We start from the raw sequence: 17,956 nt of genomic DNA on the forward strand, positions 1-17,956 counted from the left end.
TTGCAGATCACAGCATTACATATGGGGAAAATCCAAGATAATAAACTAAGAATTATTATAAACAAAAAGATAATTTAGTAAGGTGGCTAGGCACAAAATTAATTTGTAAAAATCAATAACTTTCCTGTATTAAAAAAAGATCCAATTAGAAAGTAATGGAAGAGTCTATTTACAATAGCAACCCAAAAAGATCATACCTAGGAATTAATTTAACAAGAAGTTAACATCCTTCATACATACTACCAACACTCTATACTCTATACATTTATACTCATATCCAAAAGACTTTCAATGGATGATAATAGTTATATTACAGAAACATCTACAGATAAAATCATATAATGTCTGGGATTTGCTTCAAAATAATTCAGTAGTGGCAGGGGCCAGAGGGAGTGGGTAGGGATATAACTGAAACAAAAGTGGTCATGGGCTAATTATTTTCATAGCCAGTAATGGGTGAACACTGCTCTTGATTTTTATGTATGCATAAAATTCTCCACAATAAAAAAAAAATTTAAGTAAAAGAATAGATTAAAAAAGAGGAACGATATATCTGTTCTTCGATATAAGACTCAGTATTATAAGAATGCCATTCTATACACTGAAAACTCCAATAAAACTACAACAAGATCTTTTGAGTACTAAGAAGCTGATTCTAAAGTTTATGTGGAAAAATAAGCAAGCACAATTAGCCATGAAGATTCTGAAAAAGAAAATAAGGGAGCATTAGCCTACCAAGAAAGAACAAGAGAGAAAGAAAGAAAATAAAAAGTGTCAGTGAGAATGTGGAGAAATTAGAACCCTCATACATTGCTGATAGCAATGTAAAATGGTAGAACCACTGTTGAAAGCAGTCAGGAAGTTCCTCAAAAAGTTAAACATAGGGGGCCAGCCTGGTGGCATAGTGGTTAAGTTCACATGCTCCGCTTCAGAGATCTGGGGTTCACGGGTGTGGATTCCAGGCATAGACCTACACACTGCTCATCAAGCCACGCTGTGGTGGTGTCCCACACACAAAACAGAGGAAGACTGGCATAGATGTTAGCTCAGTGACAATCTTCCTTAAGCCAAAAGAGGAGGATTGGCAACAGATGTTAGCTCACGACCAATCTTCCTCACCAAAAAACCCCACAGTTAAACACAGAATTATCAAATGACCCAACAATTCCACTCCTGGGTAGGTATCCAAAAGAACTGAAAACACATATTTAAATTAATACTTTTACATGAGTGTTCACAGCAGCACTATTTATGCTGTCTACAAGATATACACTTTAGATTCAAAGACATAAATAGGTTGAAAGTAAAAGAATGGAAAAAGATATACCATGTAAACAGTAACCAAAGGAAGGTGAAGTGGCTATATTAATATCAGAAAACAGACTTCAACATGAAAGTTCTTACTAGAAACAAAAAAGGCCATTGTGTATGATAAAAGGGTCAATACATTAAGAAAACATAACAACTATAAATACTGTATATATGTACCTAACAACAGAACGTCAAAATACATCTAGAAGTGACAATACTAAAAGAAGAAAGAGACAAAGTCAACAATAGTTGGAGTCTTCAATTTTATACTTTCAATTATAGTATACCCATGCAGAAGATCACAGCAAGGAAATACAAGTCTTAAACAGCACTACAAACCAACTAGACCTAACATGTAGACCCCTATAGATGTCTCCACCCAACAACAGCAGAATACACATTATTCTCAAGTGCACATGGAACATTTTTCAGGATAGACTATATGTTAGGCCATAAAGCAAGCCCCAATAAATGTAAAAGGACTAAAATCATACAAGTATGTTCTTTAACCACAATGGAATGAAATTAGAAATCAATAACAGAAGTAAATTTAGGAAATTCACAGCCCAGTGTAAATATTTGGGCAACAGTGAATGAGAGTGAGGTGGCTGGAGAGGTCAGATGGCAGGTAGGGGCCAGAGTCTGATGGGCAACAGCTCAAGGCATGCCATACAGGAAACTCTCTTCCAACTGTGTCAGATTTAACACAGCAAGGATCTCTGACAAGCGCACTTCTACATCATTAAAGCCAATAGCTAATCAGCTATAATAAATCCTTTTCTGAATCCTCAGGTTCACAAAATGATCATAAGGAGTTAGTGAAACACAGGCTGACACAGAGGGCTAGCTAAGACCCTCTAGAAACCCACAGAATTTAAGTGGCAAATGATTTCAAGTGACCTATGTATTCTTGGAGATGGTAATACTGTACCATGGAGGCCACTCGCCTCTTGCCTTCAGCCTCCTCCTCCCCTACATTCCAAAGCAAAACTGGAGACAGCTCCAACAGGTTAAATGAGGTTAAGTGAAATAAAAGTGCGAAAGTTAATTGAGTTAAAATTATCAAAGGCAAAAGTGAAGCTGTGTATTGAGATCTACATTTCTGACAGATATAAAATTATGATGTGATTTTTTTTTTTAAAGGCATCATAGGGGAGCGGCCCTGTGGCCGAGTGGTTAAGTTCGCTTGCTCCGCTTCAACAGCCCAGGGTTTCGCCAGTTCAGATCCTGGGCGCAGACATGGCACCGCTCATCAAGCCCACTGAGGCGACATCCCACATGCCGCAACTAGGAGGACCCACAACTAAAAATATACAACTATGTACCGGGGGGCTTTGGGGAGAAAAAGGAAAAATAAAATCTTTAAAGGCATCATAAATTAGTGGAGAAAGTAAGACTTTTAATATATGATCCTGGAACATTCAGTCAGCTATTTAAAAAAAGAAGAAGAAGAAGAAGAAGAAACATACACCATTTACCAAAATAAAAATTGCAAATGATTTTAAGGATTTAAGTAGAACACCACTAAAGACAAACAGAAAACTGCAAGGAAATACCAGTAAATGCCTCTCTGAACTCAGAATGGGGAAGAACTTTCTAAAACAAGCAAGAGAAAAAAAATCACAAAAATTGGTAACCGTATACTTTATAGCTCAACTGAATAGTACTTGCATACTCATAAAAATATAAACACAATACAAATACTGACCTAAGCAAAAATGATGACAATTATACTGAGATGAGAAGGGCAACGGGAAACGGAAGGCTATATGTGTTTTAAGAGAACTTTGCCCTTATTTTCCTTGGCAAGAAGTCAATAGAAAATGTCTAAAATTGAAACTCAAGAAACAGCATTATAAGAATGTTGTTTAAAAATATAGAACTCTAACTTCCAGATGAAATTACCAAAGACGGTTGAAAGAGTTGAAGATGGTTGCTTCCAGGGCATAGGGATGAAGGATGGAGAGATAACCACACTAGTTTTTGAGCAATGACCATTAAACAAAAAAAAAAGTTCAAGTTGTTCATAATCAAAGAAATGCAAAGTAAAGTACAGGGATCCGCTCTTCCCTCTACCACATTAGCAAGATAAAAAGTAAGAGCAAGGAAGCCCTTACATGGCCCCTCTTACTGTGCCCAAGAGTATAAGCTGCCCTTTTTATCACAGCCCAGGAAAAGCTCACTACCTCGCTATCTCAGGGCCATGCAGTTGCTGAAAATTATCCCTATGTAGTCTGTGCTATTATCATTTCCATTTGTCAGCTAAGGAAACCAAGACAGACTGAACTTGCCCAGTGGAAAAGTCAGGATTTGAACCTAAGCATTCTGGCTCCAGAGCCAGCTCCCCATAAGACTCCTTTTAGAATGATCTCTAAGATCTCTTTCAGCAAAAATGAGGGCCCTGCCTAATTAACACTTCTAGACTGTTTCCTCAACCACATAAGTAGGCCCTGTTTGTTTATCTATAAAAGAAGAAAGTTAGCCTCGGGCAGTGATTTGCTGCACATTGGCATCACCTGGGGATCTTCAAAAAGTTTGCCTGGCTCCCATTCCCACCCCAACAGTCTCATTTAACAGGTGTGGGGTGTGATCTGGGCATCAGAACTTTTTAAAGCTGTTCAGATGATCCTAATGTGCAGCAAAGTCTGGGAACCACTGGCCTAAGTTAAATGACCTGTTGAAGGAGGGGAGAGGTGAGAGGCTCCAGAAAAACACTCATAAATACACAAGCCCAACATTTTGCATACAATTTCAGGGGTTCACAAACTCCCTGAAGGGGGTCCTTGGATCTCATCTTAAAACCCCTGAACTTGGTGATCTCAAAGATCACCTGCAACTCTAAAATTTTATTCTTCAGTTGAAGAATTATCATACAACAGTTTTACCAGATTAACTCATAATAGAGACAAGGGACAAATTTGCTGATTTTGGGTTTTCTATTCTGAAGCACAAACTCTAAGTTCAATTAATCAGTGGTGTCCTTTGGGTTGTGTATTTGGAAGAAATCATTTGGAAGAAATGAGGAAACGGCACTGTCTGAGCTGTTTTTAACCAAATGCAAAGATTTCTAGAAAGTGAAAGGCTGTAGTGAGGAAAAAGGGAAAGGAGGAGGCCCATCGTCAAATTATCTTGGGAAACTGTGGGTTAAGCAAGTTAAATTTCAAAACTCCTCAGAGACTTTAAATCTCAGAACTTTATCAGCATCATTAACAGATGCACTTCCTTCTACCTCAGAACACGGTGCAGGAAAAGCTACCTTATATGACGTCACACCATAAATTTTAAGTCTCTTCAGTGACTCCTATGACAAACACAAAAAGGCGTTTAGAAGTCCAGGTTTATAAGAACTTAATGTAAGGCTCTTTTCTTTAAAAGAAATTTTTCTTCATGAGGAAAACAAGAGGCAGTGTAGTGTAATGGTTAAGTATACAGATGATAGAGCCAAGATGCCTGGGTTTGAATCCTGGCTCTACTATACAATACCTATGTGACCCTGGGCAAGTCCTTTAACCTCATGTGCCTCAGTTCCCTCCTTTGTAAACTAAGAGTGAAAAGAAGTACTACTTCATAGGCAAGTTACTATATTTAAAGCACTTTAAGTAGCGCCTGTCTCATAGTCAACAATACGTAAATGCTAGCTGTTGTTACTCATTCCTAAAGAAAAGAAAATTTCAATCACTCTGAAAATGAAGATGACCCCACAGGTCATTTGAGAAGGACTCACATAGCTGCATGTCTTGGCATGTTTCAACTGATAATTTTAATTACCATTTGAATATGGCTTATATTTTGTAACTTCTGTAGTGCCTAGTACAGTGCTTTGTATGTTACAAGAATTCAACAGATATGTGTCGATTTCATCCAAATAAATGAGATGACTGGCAGGTGGTAAAGTGGCTGTACTCCATCCTGTGTGCCAGGATTGAAACACCAGCTCCAATAATTCCTGTGTACTCGTGGACAAGGTACCTTCTCTGGCCTTTTTCTTCACTTGTAAAATTCCATTAATAACAGTACTAATCTCTCAGGGTTCATATAAAATTATTTTATATATATTAAATACTTAGAATATTACCTGGTACATAGTAAGCACTAAGTGTTTAATATTAATATCTTCTTTCACATTTTATTTAGAGTCTTCAAATCTAATACGAACTGTTTATTACGCACAGTTTACAAGGCAGAAGTACATTTTTTCCTTTTTCTTTTTTTTTTGCTGAGGAAAATTCACCTGAGCTAACATCCATGCCAATCTCCCTCTATTTTGTATGAGGGTCACAACCACAGCACGGCTGACGAATGGTGTAGGTCTGCACCTGAGACCTGAACCTGCAAACCAGGGCCACAGAAATGGAGTGCGCTGAAGTTAACCACTACACCACAAGGCTGGCCCCCAAGAAGTACATATTTTAACCATGTTCTTTTGCTTATGTTGTATATCACAGACAAAATGGGGAACTTCAATGGTCACAGACACAAATCATGAATTTCAGGAGAGTCAAGGCACTTCCCGCAAGATATATGGTGATGTTCTACTATGTCAAACAAAGATGACCTAAAAAGTGGTGGTCTTGATGATAACTACTTAGTTTACTTTACTCTGAAATTTTTAGAAGCTAGAAAAATACATACAATTCATACCTGATCAATGTTCTGCAAACTGCCTTCAGGTTTGTGTTCATACCCTAGTAAGATTTATTGCTAACCAACATGCCATGCTAAATTGAAATCAAGATATTACACAGTTTTCCAATAAAGAAGTGATTTTATAAGTTGGTATAAATACTTTGAGGGGATGTAATTGTTGGCATCTTGTCATATTTCAGTAGTTGATGGAAAAAGAGATAAGTTGGAAGGTTTACAGAGGGTCAGAGCTCATCAGATGAAAAGATCACCTTTTTTTAACAGCTCTAGAAAGGACATTTATAGGCAGACTACTAAACAGTTATTCTCTAACAATAGGAACAGTCAGTATTTTCAAAGCATTCCAATTAACTGCAGCTACTGCAGAAGATTCTACGAAAACACCATGAAATGAAAGGAAATGAAGAATTCTTGAGGTTAACTGTCTTTGTGAATCTTTATTTGATATTTATTTTTTCTGAGTTTTTACTAAGAACTGAAAGAATGTAATGTACATCCTTCTTCATGCTATTTTTTCCAACTGTATTAAGATATAATTGACACATAACATTGTGAGCATGATATTGTTCTTTTTTAAATAAGTCAGTTTCTTTTTCAGCCTATTTAGAGTTCTCTAATTGGGGATTAGAATTTAAATAAAAATCAAAATTTTTCAGATGTCGTTTAGTCTTTAAAACGTCACCAAGGAGCCTATTCTTATTGAGTTGCCTTACATATTTTCATGTGCTCTGTGGGCATTTAAATGAAAGACATTTGTCTACAATTTTAAATACACTTCTTAGAAAACATTTTGGATATCCAAACTCCTATTGTTAAAAACTCTCAAGCTATTATTGCCAAATCCATTCTTCAGTTCTTCAACTTGTGAGTAAAGAAATACTAAATGGAAGCAGGAAGCAGTCCCTGTTCCTGCCCTCATGGAAATGATTCAGTATGTACCATCAGACCTAGAACTCAGGCCTCTTGACCCTCAGCCTTCAAGCAGCATTACTCCCATAAACTGTAATTCATTCCTTTCTAAGCATACTTAGACCATGTTACACCATGGCGCTAACCTTCAAAGATCTGCAACCCCCAATGCAAAAACTGCTTTAGAAGAGGATACTAAAACCACTGTGTGGCGGGCAGAATACTCCCCCACACACAAAGATGTCCACTTCCTAATGCCAAGAACCTGTGAATCTATCACCTCACATGGCAAAAATGACTTTACCTGATGTGATTAAGTGAAGGACTTTGAGATGGGGAGATTATCTTGGATTATCTAAATGGCCCCAACCTAATCACATGAATCCTTTAAAAGCTGAGACCCTGTCCAGGCTATGGTCAGAAAGAGATGTGACTGGAAAGAGATGTAATGCTGCTGGCTTTGAAGATGGAGGGAGGGAGCCATGAGCTAAGGAATGCAGGCAGCCTGTAGACACTGGAAAAGATGAAGAAACAGATTCTCCCCTAGGGCCTCCAGAAAGGAAGAGAGCCCTGCTGGCACCTTGATTTTAACCCAATGAGATCAATGTTAGACTTCCAACCTACAGAACTGTAAAACAATAAACTTGTATTGTTTTAAGCCACTAAGTTTGTGGTAATTTGTTACAGCAGTAAAAGAAAACTAATACACACTGAATGAAAGGTTATTCACATGGTCTCAGAGTATCACTGTACAGATTACCTATTAACGACAAAAGGGAAAAGATGCCTTTATAAAGAGAGATCTGGGACACCACCTTAAGTAACTGATCAAATAAGCACTGCCAGTAATGAGACAATGTGAAAGGATATATCTCTTAAGATGACCAAAGAGGAAATACAACATCACCCATGCAGTATACTTGCCAAAAATGTTTACCCTGAATCTAGTCATGAGGACACACTCAGACAACTGTGGGACATCATACAAGACAACTGGCCTAGATTCTTCAAAAATGTCACTGATAAGAGAAGCAAAAAAAGAGGGAAAACCATTCTCTATTAAAGGAGATACAACAACAAAATGCAGTGTGTGATCCTTAACTGGATCCTAGAACAAAAACAAAAGTTATAAATGACATTTTGGGGCCATTGGGGGAAATATAAACTGTCTAGTATATAACATTTGTTCCACTATTGAATCTCTTACATGAGATACGAGTATTGTAGTTATATAGGAGAATGTTCCTTGATATATAATTATTACTATAACAATATTATAATATCTTAAATCATAATGTTTGCTATTTATTTTCAAATAGTTCAGACAAAAAATATGATGACGTATATATATGTGTATATACACACACATATAAAAATATACACAGGAGAGAGAAAAAAACAAATGTGGCAAAATGTTAACAACTGATAAATCTAGAAAGAAATACAGAGCTTATTGTACCACCCTTTAAACTTTTCTGAAATATTGCACTTCTGTAAATTACAAAGTTAAGGAGGAGCTATCTCCCTGCCTACCGTCCCAGTCTCCTCACATCCTCCAGCAGTCTAACTGGACTAGCTTTTGTTCTTCAGACAGGTCACACTCTTCTACTAGCAGATCCTGTTTTCTGCTGCTCTACTCACATCTCAAGGTTCAATACCTGGGGTTGGGTTTTGATATAAGATAGAAGATCATACATGATTTTAAAACACCAGTTTTGGAAACAAGTTGATTAAATATCAAATAGGAATTATCATTTGATATCCTTAACACTGGATTTCAGTTTGAGCATTCTTTGTTTCTCTTACTGTTTCTCTTACTCCATATAACCTTTACTCTCTGTTTCTTGAACTCCATCATTCCCATTTATGAGCTGAGAGGGTCACGAGCATGGCAGTAAACCGTGGATAAAAATCAGGACTGGCCACATCAGAAACTACTACAGAAACATTCAAGTGTGTCTCTGGCTCCCAGCCCACATCACTCCCAAATATCACAGGCAGCCGAGACAAGGCTCACCTCCTTCCTGTAGGCCTCATTGCTTTCCACATGGCAGCTTACTGACATCAAAGAAGATGGAAGAAATTATCTAAATTCACCAGGCTAGTCTCATTCCCTCCCTTGAAGTGTGGAAGAGTCATTGATATCTCAATCACCTCTTCTGCAATACCTTTTTCCCTGCATGCTAAGATTTTGCAATGCTAAAAAAGGGGGGCTTGGGGGTATACTGGACTAACAGATGGAGGATTAAGAACAAAGACCTCCCTGACAGAGGGAACAAGAGCTAAAATGTTTGTATACCTACAATAATAGTACAGAAGAACAAAAACTGAACTTGTAAATAAAATTAAGTTGCTCTTCTGAAATGCCTGTCTAGCTACAGACAGGAAAAGGCCCAGCATGGTTTCTATGTATGCTTATGCTGTTTCTAATAGAAAGGACACAATCAAGCCAAAACAAACATCTGTTAACCAGTCAAGTTTGTTAATGAAACAAAATTGCAGCTGGTTTTATCTAAGATCAAAAGTGAAGCAAATTAGAGAAAGGATGTATGAACAAAGCTGGTTTCTAAAAAATAATGGCTAAAGAATTCTAAACCCACTTGTCAAATTAACACAAATCCTTCCTGGATTTTGCTTAGACCACTGATTAGTATTTATTTTATATCTTTGTAGAGACCAGCCTCACAATTTAAATCTAATAGCATTCACTCTAGAATTTTGTTTATATAGTTCATTTCACAGATTTTTCAAACTATTACCTTTCATGAAACAAAAAAAGCTATACTCCACATTAATACTCTGCTAACTAAAAGGTTCACCTATAAAAGGAAAAACAATAGTATGCAGTCTGCAACTTGTGGAGAGCTCTTTGGGCAAATAGTGGAGTCCCAAGCAGAAGCCTAATAACCGTGATCTGTATTTCACAATGCACACTGGCCAGACTTCCTTTTTTTACACATATAAACTCCCCATCACCACCTGAAGACAGCAAGCACCCATACACAAATAAAATCATACTTTCCTCCTGGCCCTGCTAACTCAAAATGTCACGAACAAATTACATGGCTGACTCATTTGCTAACTTCAATTTAGTGAGCTAATTGATGTTTATGTACTTAGAAACATTAATAGATTGGAGAGATCAAAGTACCTGAGAAGATGCAGATTCACATTTTAAATGTTGGTGTAACTAGGGAAGAACAATTTCATCAGATCTACTGTAGTTTAATTGTACAGGCCAAAAAAATTAAACGTATAAACAAAACGGTATGAATTTCACAACCAAAATTTGCTATTGCAATGATAAAACAATCTTCTCATGTATCCTTTGTACATTATCATGTACAAAGATAAAATACATAAAAAGAATATAGACCTTCATTCTGAGAAAAAAAATCTTTGCCATCCAAGATACAATCAGAATAAATCAGCAAACAGCACTTAACTGTTAAATAACTTCAAAGCTATAAAATACAGATTTTCTTAGCACAGAAAGTATAATAAATGAGCTATTATAAGCTAAATAAGTATATGGAATACAACAATACATTCCTGAAAGCAGTCAAAAATATCCAAAATTATTCAAAAGTCCACACCCTTAGCATCCTCAATGCTTGAAAGATAATACCATTAGGAAATCAGAAAATAGACTGATCTATGTATCATTCAGGATGGAATCATGTGTTGTAGAAAAGGCAGCAATACAGTACCAAATACATATAAGATCCAGAGTTAAAAAGAATTTTTAACACTCATTTTAAGAGTCAAAAATCCCCTGACATAATGTCTCTACTTTACCTGAAGGCTATTTCATTAGAAGTCTAGACAAGTCCCATCTTGTTTTTTTTTTTTTTTTGAGGAAGATCAGCCCTGAGCTAACATCTGCCTCCAATCCTCCTCTTTTTGCTGAGGAAGACTGGCCCTGAGCTAACATCCGTGTCCATCTTCCCCTACTTTATATGTGGAACGTCTGCCACAGCATGGCTTGCCAAGTGGTGCCATGTCCGCACGCGGCATCCAAAGGGTGAACCCCGGGCCACCGAAGTGGAACGTGAGAACTTAAATGCTGAGCCACCAGGCCCAGCCCCCTAGACAAGTCCTATCTTGACAAAAGTTCAAAAGTGAACAAGCTGTCATGCCTCAGAGTACAACAGAAAGACTCATTCACTCTTCATTTTATCTTTCCCTTGACCCAACTAACTAGTTTGAGACAATGCAAGTGTTCTCTCAACAGTGTCTCAAGGACTGGTACTGCATGCTCACAAAAGTAGTCCTCAGATACTCTGCTATTTTGAAGAACGTCTGAAGCTTAATTATAGGAAAAACATGAACTACAATTTTTTTTTCTTCCCTGACCCTGGAACAGGAAGTATTTGATCCAGCTAGACCCTCACATTATAATAGGTCTCTGTCTGACTTTAGTCATTCTAAAACTGACTTTCATCCATATCAATCCCAAAATTCAGGTTACATGGAAGAGTCGATTTTGCAATATTTAGAGCTTTATCCAACTTTCAGTTGAACACACATAGCTAAGCATTCTTTGAGAAAGGTGACATCTGCAATACAAAGGACACCAATTCAAAGGACAACTAAGAAGGTCAACAGAGAGGAGGACATTTAGACTCTCTATAATTAGCAGATAAAAAATACACACATTTCTGCCAAAAAGATCCAGAGTTGTCTGAGACTATGAACAATTCCCCTAGGGCTGAGAGACTTCTGGAAGCCTGCCACATCAAAGAACAATATGGACTAGTGAATGGTCCTTCACAAAGTACAGGCAATTGGAACAGTCCCAGAGAGAGATGAAGAGGGTCTCTCTAGGGCAGGGATAATGGAACTGGAGAGGAGAGGACAGAATGGAGAAAACTGAAGAAAGGAAAATCTATAAATAAAGTTCTTCAATTTATGGCATTTACATAACACAAGAAACTGATGTAGGATGTACATTAATCTTACATTTATAGAAATATTTCATACTAATAACATTGCCAAAAGCCTTAATAAGATATTTCCCTAAAAGGGGGTGGGGGACAAATGTAATAAACAACTAAACAGGCCAAGACCACATGTGATTTTTTTTTAAAAGATTGGCACCTGAGCTAACAACTGTTGCCAATCTTCTTTTTCTTTTTCCCCTGCTTTTTTCTCCCCAAATCCCCCCAGTACATATATATATGTATATATATATATATATATATACAAGTATTTTAGTTTTGGATCCACAAGTGATTTTAACAGTTTTGTCTCTCAGCCCCATTTCTGAACATCTGTGCTCCTTTTAAAACTCTTTGTTTTTTTCTTAATGACAGTATCATTGTTTTTGTAATTATGTTTGAAGGTTTTTATAAGACTACTACAGTTATTTCATTTCTTCAAGAAAAAAAATACCAAAAGCCCTACTTCTACAAGGTGTAGAAGCCTACACCTACAGCAGTCAAGAATGAGAATTTCCTATTAGGGACTGCACTAGAAATATACCAAGATTTGATACTTAACAAACTTTAGGAAGATATTCTCAATAAAGTGAAATACCAAAGAACCTGTTTAAAATTGAACTAAACTGATTTTATAAAAATGCTGAAGCCCAAATGTTCAAATGAAATCTTAATGCTACAAAGCGTGTGGTGATAAACGAAGTCTCTCTTAGAATATTTGACTTTCCAAAGTCCTCATAATCTGACCTACTTGAGCTTTACCACTTTTAATGAGAAACACTAATACTGTCTTTGAGGAGTTTCCTCACTAAGTCAAAGATAAAGTTTTATCTGCGGTGGTTTAATTCATTTCCATATCACCTCACCAAAGACAGCTTTCTTAAAGAAATACAAAGAAGTGATGCTAAGGAGCCAGTGTGGTAACATCCACTCGGAATTCTAGGCTATCAGGAGATGTGCAGTTTCATTTCAGAGAGCAAGGAGCCCTGCTACTGTGACTTGCACTATACCCCTCCCAGCCACCGTGCATAGGAACCATGATGACATTAAATCTAGCTAGACACATGTTTACTATTTTCCCTGTTGCTTTCCCATATACGCTAACATTATAAATAGTATCTGCTTTAAGATCTGTAAGAAGCTCATTGCAACTACCAAATTTGAAATGCCAGATATCGATTTGTTGGGAGAAAACTGCTTCTAAGCATTCGAGGTACGGGAAGACCTATTTTTAGTGTTAGTGAAAAGCCGCCACTGTAGACCAGTACCCAGCCCAGTAGCAGAGCTGGGGAGTCAGACTGTCTCCTTAGAATCTTGGCTTCACCACTCACCAGCTCTATAACTGACCCTGGGCAAATTACTTGGGCTCTGAGCCTGAGTTTTTCATCTGTAAAATAAGGATAATAATCTATGATCCTCACAGTTATTGTGGTAAGGAATAAATATAAAGCACTTGGAATAGTGCTAGCATTTAACACTTAAGAAATGTTAGTTACTATTTTTATTTTCTTTTTTACAGTTAAATGAAACTGCTTAGCAAAAGTAACTAGAATAACAGCTTCTTTGAAAGACATCAGGTGACAAAATTGTAACTGAGTTTATTTCATCTCTGTACAAACACTTGCCATTTATATCATAAATGTCCTCATACAATGCAAACTCTACAGACTTCTAGCACATCAAGAACTACAATAACCTGTCTTTCAAATATATTTTTAAAAGCCCTGTATAGGGGCCAGCCCTGGGGCCAAGTGGTTAAGTTTGCGTGCTCCGCTTCAGCGGCCCAGGGTTTTACTGGTTCGGATCCTGGGCGCGGACATGGCACTGCTCATCAAGCCATGCTGAGGCGGCGTCCCACATGCCACAACTAGAAGGACCCACAACTAAAAATATGCAACTATGTACCAGAGGGATTTGGGGAGAAAAAGGAAAAATAAAATCTTTAAAAGAAAAAAGCCCTATGTACATGAAACTACAGTACAACCAATCTGCATACAGATCCCAGTTTAGCAGCTGAAGCAAGAATAATCAAAAGCCAACAATTAGCATAAGAAACTCAAAACACTTTCTACAGTACCAAAATGTTCACATTGACTATTTGATATTTTGGATCCCTCTGAGAATCTGATAAAAACTATAGACCCGGGGCCCAGACAGGTGGCCAAGTGATTAAGTTTGCACAATCTGCTTCGGTGGCCCAGGGTTCCGATGGTTCAGATCCTGGGCGCAGACATGGCACCGCTCATCAGGTCATGCTGAGGTGGCATCCCACATGCCACAACTAGAAGGACCCACAACTAATATATGCAACTATGTACCAGAGGGATTTGGGGAGAAAAAGCCAAAAAAAAAAAAAAGAAGAAGATTGGCAACAGTTGTTAGCTCAGGTGCCAATCTTAAAAACAACAACAACAACAAACTATAGACCCTGACCCTAGAAAAACACGTGGATACACAAACCTGACATTCGATTTCAGGGGATTTGTGGCCTACCTGCTCCAAACTCATTCATGGATCCCAGGTTAAGAATTTCTATTACATTTAGCTTATTAGGAAGTTTACATGGTTTTAAACTATTTACCACTTGTAATTTCAAAGGGCAATATATTATGATGTGGTTTTTATTACATTTTTTCAAGGAAAAGTGCTATTGTAATATACAATACAAACAAAAAAATATATTGTGTCCAAATTGATTTGATCTGATATTTATTTTTATTTGCTCTTTTTTAAGAATTAGATTATCATTACTCAATACAACTGATCTCCAAATTTCATCAAATAAACATTCTAGGACACATTTTTCTCAGCATTCCTTGTTATAGGATGATGCTAACTGGACAATTTAAACATCAGCATCATAAAAAAAGCAGTAACAATTGCATGTTAAGCAATAAATTACTCTGTTCTCAATCCGAGACACTTTCAGACATGAATTTTCCTTTAGACTAAAAATACTTCCATACAGATGCTGTATGAAAAAATATGATAAGGTTAGCAAGAAATGATGGGCAAGGTTAAAGAGACGGATAAGAAAGGGACTGCGGAAAATCTATAGTGACTTCTCTATCAGAAGTAAAGAGATTCCCTGGATCACAAAATCATTGAAACATCCTGCTAAATGCTTAAAGCTGCCTGAATTAGTCCATATACCCGATAATGATAAATCCTTAAAATACCTTAGGGTAATATATATAATATGAAAACAAAGATATCCAAATCTATCAAGAAATGGCTCTATATCCCCTTAACGAATTTCCTCATGGTGTAAGCTTTTATAAAAATAGTTAATGAGAAACAGAAGTGCTTAATGTGGCTGTGTCAGACACAGGAATTAGGATTTGAGTCACTTGCTGTATTTTTTTGAAACAAATGTTATTAAAATGAAAATTTCATAGGTTTACTTCTTTCTTTATGCTCACGTTCTCTGACAAAGAATTGGGGGTTGGTTACACAAACAAAGACCACCAAAATAAATGTTGAGGAAAACTAATAAAATAAAAACACAGTTAAGAAATAAATGCTAGGGCTGAGATTAGTCCGTGGAAAGGCAAACCACCTGGTCATACTCACTTTCTAGAGCTGGGCCTCTATCAGCTTAAAGCACTGAGGGAAGCAGGGTCTATCTCCAGAGTTGGCCACATCCAAACAGGACAAACAAGCCAACAGGAGCATAACTTTTCCTATCACTCGTGTTTCCATCACTTCTAAAAATGTAGTTAACACATACAACCACCCTTTCTAAGAACAATGGTTAATGGTTTACAAGAGGTAAAGTTAACTGATATCAATGTGTCCACTTGCCCAAAGGACAGACAATCCTAAAACTGGAGGGCCTGAATTATTATCATAAACAATTTGCTACTGCTCTACTTTGGTTTTAGTTTGGGAAGCAATTTCAGCTGCTTTGAAACAAAACACTGGAAAATCCTACAGAACCAAAGACTTAAAATTTTAGCAGTAACTTAAGGAGAAATCTGCCACATATTTATAAATACTATAGAAATAACATAAGGCCCAGAGAAACCAAGAGAATTAGAAAAGAGAAGAAGATACAGTATGAGACAAATAAACATTCACTTTCAACCACTGAGAAGTGGACAATAATAAATGACTTTAAATTGAAACAGGCGGGATATTTAGGTCACATATTAAAACAATTCCAGAAACGCACAGACTATCAGTATTAAAATAATTAGTCTACAGATTCTTCTTCTCTGAAAATAATAAAGAGAAAAATATGTCAATTATACCTCAATAAAGCTGAAAAAATTTAAAAAATAACTTTTTTAAAAAGGAAAATATACTATGGCCTTTCTTAGATTTTTGACATATGATATATATGATCCTGCCTTGAGGAAGGAGAATTAAAGTTATCTATCCTGGTCCTTTCAAGCACTTATCAATTAGGAATTAGTTTAAAAAACAAGTGACATAATCATGTTAAATTCTTAGTCAACCAATGGGAAAGCCCTTAATATGTCGTAAAACAATACAGGACAGTTTATATTGTAAAAAAAATATACATTTTAAAATATAAAAGCCTGCTCTAAGGCAAAACATTTGATTTTATCAAACTTTACTCAGAATTTTTGTCCATATGAAATTTAACTGAAACTGTACAAATCAAATGGGTAATACTTGGAACGTATTAACATTCTCTCTTCACTTACCTGGTCTTTCTCATGGGGTAGAAGGCTGACAGGTGGGAGCGAGGATGGGAAAGCACTGGGATATTTGGGAGCCCCTTTGCCGTCTAAGCTTCCATAATTAACCCTGTACTGCGGTCCATCTTTCAGTAACCTCCCATTGTTCACTGCGCGTTTGGCCCCCAGTCGCAGCCTCTGCTGAAAGGCTGGGTTGTTGGTGGTGCCCGTGAGATCACTTTGACTTCTGAGATACTTCTCTATGTTTTTCAGGGAGGAGCCATTTGGCTCCTCAAGTCCTTCAATTGCTCTCCTTAAAAGTTTATTCCAATCCACATTGCGGAGATCATTACATGATCCTCTAGATCCCTTGGTTGATTTAGGAAAAGTGCCTGGTTTAACTGATGAAAAGCGCCCAGGGTTGTCTGGGTCCTTATAAGAGGCAAGGCCTTTGTTGGTGACTTTGAGAACTGAGCCATCCTGAACACTGAGTTCCAGCTGTTCAGAGACTGTCTTCTTATCCAACCCATGGGAAGTGCTCACTGCATGGCAGATTCTCTCTTCAGAGGGCCTTTGCTTTTGCTTTTTTATTTTCTGTATAGCTTCAAGAATCCACTCTGTATAAAGTGGGTTTGCAAGTTTTACCATGGTTGACAAATGACTTCTTCAATACAAAAGTTACCCATAGAGGTTCTCCTTGTATTTAACAGAACTTGCACATTTAAAAGTCATTTACAATTCAACAAATGGGCAGAGTATTCCAGACCATATAAGCAACATCTTACAAACATCCATTCTTAAGAGATTAAAAAGACGGACAAAGAGGCAATGTTGATAGTTGTCTTATCTGCCCAACAGGAAAGACTGCATTCTGGCGAGGAACATCTTTAACTAGGATATCAAGACCTTAAAGGATAAAAAGGGAGGGAAGGCTCTTAATAATGGAACATCTAAAAATAAATTAAATGACTCTTAAGCATTACTTTTTCAGATGCAAAATGACCAGAGAAGTACTGACAGGCAGGTATTATGCAACAAAGTCAGTGACCATATTTTCCAACCAGAAATCAGGTCACAGTCTGAGAAGGAATCTCTTTAGAATTTTTCACTTGTTATTTATATGAAGTCACTTATGGGGCATTTAAGAGATGACATATAAGTTCTATATTTAATGTATAACCTTTATTGAAATTAATAAAATTACATGAAAGGGGTTCAAGATACATGTCTATCATAAACATAAAATCAACATCATATAAGTCTATGATATGAAATCTGGTGAAGGCACATTAAACTTACTTCAAGAAATCCTAAACAAAAAAAAAGAGCAAAAATTCTGATTTTCTATTTCAGCTAGACATTATATTTCCCAAATCTCACACATAAGAGAATTTCCCATCTAGCCATTTCTATAGAATTACATCTTCTCATCCCTTTGAAAAGAGCCTGTGACACTCTCTAACCCACATGTTGGAAAACTGACACTCTCTAACCCACATGTTGGAA

At 36.9% G+C, this 17,956-nt stretch overlaps 1 protein-coding gene across 5 annotated transcripts in view; it reads right to left on the reverse strand.

Moving 5' to 3' along the window:
* Positions 1-17,956, reverse strand: part of KAT6B (lysine acetyltransferase 6B) — a 185,944-nt gene that overhangs the window by 154,568 nt on the left and 13,420 nt on the right. For all 5 annotated transcript variants that reach the window (XM_046653484.1, XM_046653483.1, XM_046653487.1 and 2 more), the window contains exon 3: positions 16,478-17,356. In XM_046653484.1, the coding sequence (XP_046509440.1) occupies positions 16,478-17,098 (621 nt within the window). In that variant the 5' untranslated portion in view covers positions 17,099-17,356. The remainder of the gene's footprint in view (positions 1-16,477; positions 17,357-17,956) is intronic.

This window comes from Equus quagga, chromosome 2, assembly GCF_021613505.1.
Source record: "Equus quagga isolate Etosha38 chromosome 2, UCLA_HA_Equagga_1.0, whole genome shotgun sequence".
NCBI classification, from domain to species: Eukaryota; Metazoa; Chordata; class Mammalia; order Perissodactyla; family Equidae; genus Equus; species Equus quagga.